Source organism: Bicyclus anynana, chromosome 2, assembly GCF_947172395.1.
Source record: "Bicyclus anynana chromosome 2, ilBicAnyn1.1, whole genome shotgun sequence".
Taxonomy (NCBI): domain Eukaryota; kingdom Metazoa; phylum Arthropoda; class Insecta; order Lepidoptera; family Nymphalidae; genus Bicyclus; species Bicyclus anynana.
In genome coordinates, this window is record NC_069084.1 from 3,028,531 (window position 1) to 3,040,652 (window position 12,122).

At 34.9% G+C, this 12,122-nt stretch overlaps 1 protein-coding gene across 1 annotated transcript; it reads right to left on the reverse strand.

Moving 5' to 3' along the window:
* Nucleotides 1-1,667: 1,667 nt before the first annotated feature.
* On the reverse strand, nt 1,668-9,644 carry LOC112045534 (uridine phosphorylase 1). Its single transcript, XM_024081755.2, has 8 exons — nt 9,424-9,644; nt 8,626-8,748; nt 7,671-7,794; nt 6,771-6,923; nt 5,907-6,092; nt 4,966-5,104; nt 3,646-3,839; nt 1,668-1,886 (listed from the first exon to the last, which is right to left on the reverse strand). The coding sequence occupies exons 2-8, from the start codon at nt 8,730-8,732 to the stop codon at nt 1,785-1,787; spliced, it is 1,005 nt and encodes a 334-aa protein (XP_023937523.2). The 5' UTR covers nt 8,733-8,748; nt 9,424-9,644; the 3' UTR covers nt 1,668-1,784.
* Nucleotides 9,645-12,122: the final 2,478 nt, after the last annotated feature.

The window sequence follows — 12,122 nt, forward strand, 5'->3', positions numbered from 1 at the left end:
TACAAAGACTGGCTTGAATATAGGAATACGTTCTCAAACCTCTATATTATTAATTAATTTGCCTACCGCGGTATGTATATGAAAATCAGAAAGAAAATACATTACCTACCTTTGTCAATGCCTGTCATTATTGTATGGCAGTCAGTATGCAGAAAAAAAAGAAAATACCTTTATTAATAAACCAGCTGATGCTCTCTATCTTATCATCCTAATTTCGGATTTTAAAATATTCTGCGAAAGCTTTTTAGTATTTCGAAATAAAAAGTAGCTATCCTATTCTAGACAATACTTATCTGTACATGCACCATATTTTAACCAATTACATCCAATAGCTTTTGCATGGCTAAGTAACATTCATCCGTCCATCCATCCATCTAAAATTTTACATTTATAATATTAAATTTCTCCTTTTTAGCGTCAGGACAATTTCCTGCAATGTGAGTTTAACACTAAAATGACTAAAGTCGAGTCCTTGTTATGTACAGTACTTAAACAGTAATTTTCTCACGGAAGTGGCATAGAGAAACAAACACGACTAACTCTATAATGGGAAAATTCACAGCGCGGCGGTAAAACTAAAACAATTTTATGTTAACATATAAGCATGCAAAGTCATTTTGAACACCTATACGCTGGCTATCTTTTTACGTGACTTCTAACAACTTCCATTTAAAATTTATAAGAAATCTTATTTAAAAAATCTATGTTTATAAAACAAAGTTAGGTTAGTTGCACTACTTGTAACTCCAGAACCGAATGATCTGGATGAAATTTGGTACTCATCATCATCATCATTATTAGCTGATGGACGTCCACTGCTGGACATAGGCCTCTTAGAGTGACTTCCAAGCACAATGGAATTCCAAGCAAAACGCCTTACTTACTATAAGTCTAGATGCGAATAAGAAACGAGCTTCATCCATCTGTTTATTGGATGAAAAGTGTTTAAATCATATAGGAGAAACTCTCAATACAAAATCGGGCGCAAAAAATTCAACAATACAAAGCTGAAAATTGGTCAAAAATTAGAACATATAAGGAAATCTCAGGCTAATTTTCAGAAAAATATACGTTGGTTGAATCAGCTAAATTACTTGTGGTGCAGGTGTATTTGCACAACTTTATCGGATCCGTTTGACTTCAAATTAATTGCATTATTTGTCACGTTTTGTCAAAATCTCTAGGAAAACTGTCAGTTTGACAAATATAATAGAATGAATTTACTGTCAAACGTATCCGATGATATTGACGTTTACATTCAAAGACAGCGCGCATTTTCGACGACATTTGACAACCAATCTCAATCATATCAGTGCAATACGCATTTGCAAAGTTGGATAAGTATGTAAATAATTAAATTAGCTTATTTTATCTATTGGCCAATGTTATTTCGTCTAAGTTTAGAATGTAATCTATAAAATACAAGATTTATAGTACGTACTTTTTTTTCTATATCGTTCTGAAAGTTTCTCATATTAAGAATTCTCCTTATGTGAAAAAGTATATTACAAGTAAGTTGCATAAAACCTCCTGGCCAAACTATCATTAAAATTTCTTTAAAACGTATATAGTTACTTACAAAAAAATAAAATCCAGGACCAGGTAATAAATCAAAACTGTCAACTGCATCAAAGAGATCTCCAATGAACAGGACAAAAATAAAACAATTATTTGCATTTTTATACCTTATATTTGGTCGATGACCATTGCAATACAGTTTTCAATTTAATTTCTTCATCATTTTGTAGATATCCGACTTCATTATATAGATATATATAATAATATTAGAGCTTATACCTCGTTTCGTAATACTTGGAAATATATTTCCCTATTATCAGCATAGGTCTCTGTTGCCATTCCAGCAAGACGGATTTACTGGGTGTTACCTGAAAAATTATTGAAACATATACGTAAATTACATTTTTTTTTACTAGAATAGCTTTTTTTTTAATTAGCCATTACTTTTACACATGACTCCTTTCCTCTCTAACTAAGGCAAAAGCATGGCAATGGTCTAACGGGTGAAAAACGAACCGTAGACCTCTTGGATTAGAGTTTGTTTGTTCTAAGCTTTTTTTTAAGAAAATTCTCTGGTATGCAGGTTTCCTCACGATGTTTTCCTTTGTGATATTTAATTTCTTAAAATGCACATAACTGAAAAGTTAGAGGTGCATGCCCCGGACCGGATTCGAACCCGCACCCTCCGAAATCGGAGGCAAAAATCATATCCACTGGGCTATCACGGCTATTTTGAATACAAACATAATATAAGTATATTTAATATTCATTTATTTCAACTAGGCTTAGTTAACAAGCACTTTCGAAACATCAGGTATTAATATTATAAGATATGGTGATAATAATTAGTCGAATACTTAAAATTAACTTTACAAGCCCACAACAAACTCAGCCAGGTTTCTTTTTCAGTTTATCACCATTTAACAATAGGTATATTATTTCTTACTAGCGGACGCCCTCGACTTTACTTTAAGAATTTACTTTTTCTCAAATCCCTCGGGAACCATAGATTTTTCCGGGATAAAAAGTAGAATGTGTTAATCCAGACTATATTCTATCTCTACTTCAAATTTCAGATGATTCCTTTCAGAAGCCGAGGCGTGAAAGAGCAACAAACATTCATACCATTAAAATCATCAGGTTTTCGCAAATCTCAGGAATCCATGGATTTTTTCGGGATAAAAAGTAGCCTATGTGTTAATCCAGAGTAAAATCTATTTCTATTCCAAATTTCAGCCAAATCGCTTCAGTAGTAGCGCCGTTAAATAGTAACGTATATCCACGCAAGCTTTCGCGTTTATGATATTAGTAGGATAGAGTAGCCAGCCAATATACATTTCATTTCCAAGCTATTTTATGATATAGTCATTAACACCTATAATACGACTTTTCCATAAGCTTGGGTTTTATATGAATAACCGTCATCTAACAGCCGGAGCTTGATACATAAGCTCCGCAACCTACGTAAAGCATCTTATCCCTTTGACGGCGATTAATCCCAACGCCTCAAAGCCATTTAGTAAGCTCAGCTGCCGTGGCTCAGATATTTCGAAGAAACTTGACAACTTATCCTCCTTAGTTATGACTAAGTTTTTGTATTCATAAAGCAATAGCTTTCAAGCGCTTTTTTTTTTTTTCTTATCTCCGCCTTTCCTTCCTGGTACCGCAGTATACGTGCATTACTTCAGGAAGGTGGTGGTCTATCACGCTTCGAAATTTGCTTTCTGGCGATCTCATCTCGTCTCTCACGCGTCCCCTAATATGATGTAGCATTTTCGCCCCCTTAGCCCAGGCTTCCTTGTTATCCAACATATATGGCACTAAGTTTGCTTTTGTCAGGGGTTCACCGCCTTGGCGTGCGTTACTCCTTTCCCCTTCGAACTCCATGCATTTAAAGATTGCATGGTTGGGCGTGTCTACAACAATGCAATCTTTGAGTGCATGGAGTTCGAAGGGGAAAGGAGTAGTTGTCAAGCGCTTAATCATAGCAAACAATTCTTTGTGTTAGAGACTTGATTGGTTCTATTATGCGATACTGTCACACACTGCAATTTCTAGGGGGGGGTACTTGGGAGATTTTTATAGAAGGTTTTTTATACTTAGGAGATTTTTTATAGAAGAATTTACCTGATCCTGCTCTAGCCGGTTGACCAACGTAACGCACACATCAGCAGACCTTAGGCCCGCCTCCCTGGTGAGAGCAGCGAAGGCGGTTGCCTCCATCTCAATGTTCTTCACACCCAGTCCCACCAGAACACTGAGGAACGATAGCTTGTCAGACTCGGTGTAGTTGCAGAATGGACCGTCCAAACGAGCTTGACCTAAAACACGGCAAGTTAGTTAATGATGATGACACTCCCATGAAATGCGGGCGATGGGCGGGGAAGAACTGCGCGGGTTTGAAGTCGTGCCAGCGTGGCAGAACGCTACCCTCCTCCCGGCCCCTGCAGACCAGCGGGATGTTACGAACGAATTTGCCAATCTATAATAGTGCTTGGCTCAAAATATAATGTCCTTCTAAAAACAAGTGTATCTTTAAAGCTTTTAAAAACCCCGAAGTCCACACCAAAAAAGGTGTAAAGCCCCTGTTTTGGTGTGGACTTCGGGGTTTTTAAAAGTATAGCTGGAAGATGAATTCCCTCTAAGTCGCTCCATTGCTATCTACAAACTATATTTGTAATGAAAAAAACTAATTAAATACTCAGATACGAATGACAGAACAACTATACTACAGCCGTTCTAGATGAGTACTGATTACCAACAAACAAATTAAAAATGAGGGTAAATCTCTAGTCATTTCAATCCTGATGATATTTATAATTAAACTGTCCTTAAATTAATAAAAATAAATTTGATTAATATAACATTTTATAAACAAACCATACATAATTTAAAATAAATAGGTTAGGAAATGTACATGTGTTTCCTACCTTCATTTCTAATTTATTTGTTGGTAAACAGTACTCATCAAGAAAGGCTGTAGTATAGTAGTAGGTATTTCACGTTATTGAATACGATTTTACTTGACACTAGCTTTCACCAGCGACTCCGTGCGCGTGTAATTAAAAAATATTGTTTTCGGGACTTCCTTTTTTTTTTAAAGTGTAATCATAACTCCTTATATTATGTAAACCAGCAATCGTCGAAAGAAAGTCTCGTCAAAATCGGTCCAGTCGGAACGTATACAATAGTTTTAAAATATAATTTTTGAATTACAAGTAAGTACCTACACACTCGTACGTGCATTGTATATGATGCATAATTTACTGAAAAGCTTATAATTTAAAATTGAAAAAAGACACTTGATTTTTTTTTATTTCTATAGATAAATTGTTTTGTACAAGTGACAGTAAATATTTGCTATTTTTAAATCATAGGCATTTTCAATCTCAAAATCGAAAATGTAAATAACAAAGGAAAAATGATCAAGTGTTTGAAACTTTATACCTTGATAAAAATCATCTGCAGCCAACGTACCACCGCTGAAAGTGGAAAACCGTTTTTCCTCCGATGCGATGTACAACAGTTCCTGATTTAATCTCTTATCAAATATCGATGGGATCTCCATAATTTTACCCATGACTGGCTGGAAACGGGAAAAAACGTTAATCTTATAGGCTGAGAAATATAAGAATATCGAATAAAAATACGTTATCAGATTTGATGTTAAATTGCTATATGCAAATCGAAGCCCGCCGCTGAGCCGCCTTAAATAGAGTATTATTTCTTTATTAATTCAGTATTTTAAAAAAGGAGATGATGATAATTAAGTCCGTGTTAGCCCAGTGGATATGACCTCTGCCGCTGATTCCGGAGGATGTAGGTTCCAATCCGGTCCGGGGCATGCACCTGCAACTTTTCAGTTGTGTGCATTTTAAGAAATTAAACATCACGTGTCTCAAACGGTGAAAGAAAACATCGTAAGGAAGATTCTGTATACCCGAGAATTTTCTTAATTCTCTACGCGTGTAAAGTCTACTAATTCGGATTGGACCAGCGTGGTGGACTATTGTCTTAACTCCTCTCATTATGAGAGTAGACTCGTGCTCAGCAGTGAGCCGAATATGGGTTGATAATGATGATGATGATAATTAAGTTGAAAATGATAATGATATTGATAAATAATCTACAATATATACACGAAAATCTTATGTTACGGTGTATGTGATTGAAAACCGAAACGACTTGACCAATTTTAATGACTTTTCGTTTGAATGATACCTTCGTTTTTTACCTTCTCATTTTTAATCGAAAGTTTATTAATTTCGTACAAAATATTTGTAACAAAATAACGTTATATGAGTGATTTTTTTAATTTTGTACCATTCTCCAATAATCTAATAAGTACAAAATAACTTTATCGAGCAATTTAAAGGAATGTTACTTACAATATCATAAGACTTCTTCAAAGTACCATTAAGGCCAAACGAGGATATGACAACAGATCCAGGAAGTATATTCAGACCCCCACTTGTGCCTATTCGGAAAATGATGGGGTCCTTCGCCTTGGCGTAACTAAGCAGTTTGATGACCTCCTGAAGTAGTACGGTCATTGATGGAATTCCAATACCGTGCTAGAAACAAAAGATTAAAAATTGTATGGAGACGTCTTGGTATCCAACGCAATTATAAAAAAATGTATGTGACTAATAGAACCTCGCAGTATTGCCCGCGTAATTCGAATCCCCGTGGGAGTACGGAGATAAAATATGGCCTATGTTACACCCTGATAATGTAGCTTCCTACTGGTAAAAGAATTTTTCAAATCAGTTCAATAGTTTTTTTATTTGTTATCCCCGGACGTTTGACGTGGTGGTCGGGTGCGGGGGTGAGGGGGGTGGTGGTGGTGGACAACGTCCATCCTGGAAGAATAACGGTGGTACACTGTGAATTTGCTTGAGAACATCGTATCCAGTAATGACGGATACGTTGAACATTATACGGTGCCTGTGTGAACAAAGCAGTTTTTTGTAGTATTCGTTAAAACGGGTACCATATACACGGAAACTTTGTGTGAAGGCGCTGTTGACTCCACTGTCCGTCCGTCCGTGTGTCACCAGGCTGTATTTCATGAACCGTGATAGTTAGAGAGTTGACATTTTCACAGATTAAGCAAGAGAAAAAAATACATATTTAAGGGGGCTCCCATACAACAAACGTAATTTTATTGCCGTTTTTTATATATAAGGGCACGGAACCCTTTGTTCCTCTCTGTGTTCTTGTTATGTGTCGTGAATATGTTCTTTTCTTACGCTAGCAGAAAGTATGGGTCCAACTTTGTACATGGCATATCTGTGAGAACGTTTGGTCAAATTTGGCAACCCATCATCCGGAATGTTCAACACTTTGGCGATGTATTTGGCGAATTCCTTCATCCTGTGTTTAGTGCCTCCTATACAGACGAACTGAAAACAAAAACGATTTTTTAACAAGAAATTGCTCAATCTATGGAAGCAAAAGGTCGCTCAGCACGAAATCTCTAAAACCGCAAGAAATTTGACAGTTTATAGTTAGTAGACGTCCGCCAAAAACGGATTTTGACTGGATCTAAGAGGGATCGGGATATAAGAGGTTCTTAATAGTGCTTTATCTAACTTTTAATACTGATCTTACATTAAATGAGATAAATAAGATTTGGCTTAAAACTATTAACACACCCCACACATTCAAGATTAACTTATTACCTTATACTTTTACTCGGAGCATGCACCTGCAACTTTTCAGTTGTGTGCAGTTTAAGAAATTAAATATCACTTGTCTCAAACGGTGAAGAAAAACACCGTGAGGAAACCTGCATACCAGAGAATTTTCTTAATTCTCTGCGTGTGTGAAGTCTGCCAATCCGCATTGGGCCAGTCCGCGTGGTAACCTATTGGCCTAACCCTTTTCACTCTGAGAAGAGACTCAGCTCAGCTCAGCAGTGAGCCGAATATGTGGTTGATACCGATACTTTTACTACTTTACATTCAGTGTCTACTTCATAGATGGAAAAATGCACTGCCTTGATAACTCATTACAAGCCTGTAGGTACTTACAGTGCCTACCCCAGTTAAAACCGTTGTGCACGGTACTATTTACCTTAATAGAATTGTTACGTAAATTTCGCAAGAGAAATCAGCCAGGAGAAACAAGATGAATAAATATTCCCTTACCTTGACATCTCCAAACATTGCTGGCAAGTCATAATTTTCAGTGTCAAGTCCCAAGTGATATAAAACATCTCGTTGCAAGGTGGAAAGGTGTCGGTTTCTTAATTGAAGACTCCCATCTGAATTCCTTAGACAAGTAATATAAATCTTTGTTTATTTATTAACACGCTTATGTTAACTTCGCTTGTAACTATGTATGTAAGAAAATCTTGGAATCTTAATTTTACCCCCTTTCCGGTCTTCGATTAGGATGAAATTTTGCACACGCTCTAAGTTCTGATAACAACACATGACTAGCTAAGAAACGTCATTACAAATCCAATATGGTGGCCTCCCCAAGATGTCGGACTGGCTGTTTGAAATCCACCCCCGTGATATGGGTATCAAGCGTGTTTTTTAGTTTTTTTAAACTATTCATGTTTATTTTGATAAATAATGCTCTTGAAGTGTTATGTTATTAGATCGATGCTTAAAGCTTCATTACATTTTTTTACATTTTTGTGTAAAGTTATGGAAACAAGATTTGTTATTTTAATTAATTTCTAAGCATATTTACAATATAAATATTTCACCATCAACACAATCTGTTATATAAAAAAAATATATTTAAATCTAAATCATCTTCATCTGTCACCTATTTTATTTTATCTTTTCGCAAGCCTCTTTCTCTGTTGTAGGCCTCCACGATTGTTTAAGATTAAATAAATTTTAATTCAATCTATGTTTTAGGTCATACTTTATTGTTCTTTAGGCATGCGTTTAATAAAATCTTAGACTTTTTTATTGGTGTTTTTTTAAGCCCGTCTTGTAGATTTTTTCAAGGTTCATTTAAGTTTTTTTTATTTTGCTGGTATTTTTATTTTAAATGTACACAAGTTTACCACTAGTTGCTAAAGTTAAAGTAAAGAAAGTTATTATGTTATATCGCACTAACAATAAGTATACTGAAAATACCTACTTAGGTGCTTCTATTCCGTGATCTTTAATCCAAATAGTAGAGCAATTTTGATAATGCTCCTCCCAATCGTCCATCCTCGGTAGAATGTAATCACAGTCACAAGCCATTATGAAATGTAACGCCCTGAAATTTAAAATCAAATTATTATTTCAACAACACTTTTCATGTCTCCTAAACCGAATTCGATGATTCAAAAATGCTAGCATCCGATAAATTATTATTATAGTGCATGCACATCGCGATCAACAATAACATCTATCTAATTATATGTTATATTAGTTTTTTTATATTATGTTATATTAGTTACTATTTTTTTACTGTAGTTATTTTGATATATTTCCCCATACCTGTTAGGTATGGATCAAAAATGAATAAATAAATTATTGTTTTAATTATTTAATTAATAAAATAATATTAAGCACAAATGATTACTTCTTTTTTATGTGATATTATCACTTAACTATGAGACGCAATAGGTATTTTACCATCACAAATAAATATAATGATAGTCAAAAAAATCTTAAATATTTATTTAACTCAAATCAGCCCCTGCATTCTGTAAAGTTACAGCGATGTAACATCGCTCATTTCCATGGCAACTACGTTGTTAGTGACACTCTTTATTGTTGACATTCCATATAAATACCTAAAGTTATTCTAATAAAACTTGTTACATCGACGAGTATAAAATATGCGGAATCACACTCCAGATATTATTTAAATTGTCATATCATCATTCGTTATCAGTGCTTATAAATATAAAATCAAAACGATTGCTAATAAACTAGGTATACGTACCTCGGTACTTGTCTGATAAGCTCCTGATAATATTTTTTTGGTGCTTTTATCTTTTGCCCAACTTTCAAACAAAAACTGTGTATTTCACTTTATTCTGGCTTAATATATATCACAACACGTGTTATAGATACGAATACTATGCGATTAATTATTAATAACAAATGAACCGATATCTACGTGTTAACTAATTGAAGATAAAGATCGTACTAAACAAGCATTGCAGCTCGGAATATAAGTACATACAATAACCTTGTCATCAACAAATATCTATTCATTACAACGTACAGTCGGACACGATAAAGTTTTAATAAACGAGTAATTGACCATTCGTTGTAAACTTGTATATTGACAAGTTTACTCGTATACAGTAAGAATTTAATACTCGTATATCTTCTCGATATTTTCTTATTTTTCGATATAAGGTAATCAAAATATACGAATATATTTCATTAGCCCGCGGCTCCGTATACGAATACTTTAAAGGACATTGGAAACGTAATTGGATATTTTTTCCCTATCTAATTTACTCGTACAATAATATGTTGCTCCAATCTGTGCCAAATATTTTCATAAAAACCTCGTTTAATGTTTTTTGTGATTATAAGGGCGAGACAAAATTAGTTTTTCTATGTTTTGAGGTTTTTATTCATATGAAAGGGAAAATATTTACAAAATATGAAATTGAAATTTTAAAGAAAATATTTACCAAAAATACACGCCCTCTAATTGTTTACTTACAGCCAGTGCACTATTTACCCTCTGGATGGCAAGGTTAATCACTTGGGCGAAAATGGCGCAAGTTCAAACATCTTATTATTAAATAATAATACTTTTTGGCGTCCGATGACTAGAAGCACAAAGTCTCAAACGCACGCGCCGCATTTTTATATCTATACTTAATATTATAAAGCGGAAAAGTTTGTTTGTTTGTTTGATTGAACGCGCTAATCTCAGGAACTACTGGTCCGATTTGAAAAATTCTTTCAGTGTTAGATAGCCCATTTGTCGAGGAAGGCTATAGGCTTCATTTTATTCCCGTATTCTTACGGGAACGGGAGCCACGCGGGTGAAACCGCGCAGCGTCTACTAGTTTTCATATAAAATACATACACTCATAATACTGATACACACACGGTTTCTAATCTTTCTAACTATTAATGTATTAATATACGTGTATATTTATTCAAACATACAACCATTGTTTACATCACACTTCTCAAGGTCATCGTTATTCAATTCGGTTTCATTCGAATAACCTGTTTTTTGGACGTTCTATCTCTTTAATTTTTTTAATATTTAGGGGTCTAAAATAATGAAACAAGAAAATATTTGAGATGAAAATCGAGAAAAGGTACAAAGATGGCCTATGTACCTTTTCTGGATTTTACTCTATCTTGGTAGAGCCATGGTCTTGACCTTGGTGGGTGGTGGTCACGAATCGTTTGACACCTCATTCAATAAAATTAGTTCGGTGATCACTACGCTACGGTGGAACATACATACATACATACATACACCCTTCCTTTTGGCTTCGGCGTAGTCGGGTAAAAAAGGGAAATTAATGGGGCCCAATGTACCAGTCTCTGTCTTAACAACAACTAATTGCCTTAATTAAAGATTAATGTAAAACAAATTAGCAAAACAGCGTAGTTGTCAGTCTGTCCACTCGTTGTCGCATTCATATGAACGGATTACAATAACAATCCCATTAAGCACAAAATTAACATAAAATAAGCGACTAATATTTAACTAATAACCTGTTCCACGAATAATAATTAATTTACAAGTTCATCTTTATATATATACTTAGGTACATATGTATAACAAAACCGTAAGGAAGTGTAAGTATGTACATTAATTTTTTTAAAAAAAAAGTAAATTGCATTTACTATCATCATCATCATCATCAACCCATATTCGGCTCACTGCTGAGCTCGAGTCTCCTCAGAATGAGAGTGGTTAACCAATAGTCCACCAGGCTGGCCTAATGTGGATGGCAGACTTCACACACGCAGATAATTAAGAAAATTCTCTGGTATGCAGGTTTCCTCACGATGCTTTTCCTTCACAGTTTGAGACACGTGATATTTAATTTCTCAAAATGCACATAGCTGAAAAGTTGGAGGTGCATGCCCCGGACCGGGGCCAACAAAGAGGCCCTGGGTTCGATTTCTAGCTCGAGTCAGTTTGGGATTATATATTTTCTCAGGTCTGGTCCGGTGGTAGGCATCGGCCGTGGCTAGTTACTTAGTGCCAAAAAAGACATAGAATAAAATTATCCGATAAAGAAATGTACGTACACCTTGTAAACAAAGTCGCTTGTATCGGATAGTCTAAAAACCAGAAAATTATATTATGTTATGACACATATGTACATAAATTATTTATACGGAATTTATGTAAACACACCTTTTATTTGATGATATTTGATTGATTGATATAACCATTATCATTTAAACCGATGGACGTCCACTGTAGGACATAGGCCTTTTGTAGATGTTGACTTCCAAACATCACGGTCCTGAGCCGCTGTATCCAGCGAATCCCTTTGACTCGCTTGATGTGATATGTAATATAATAGTAATTAGTTTTATTTTTTAAGAGCCATGAATTAATTATCAATAGTAGATTAGATGAATTTAAGTTGGAAGCGAGACTTATAGTGGAATTCATAGACGTTGTGGAGGCGCCCCCAGAGG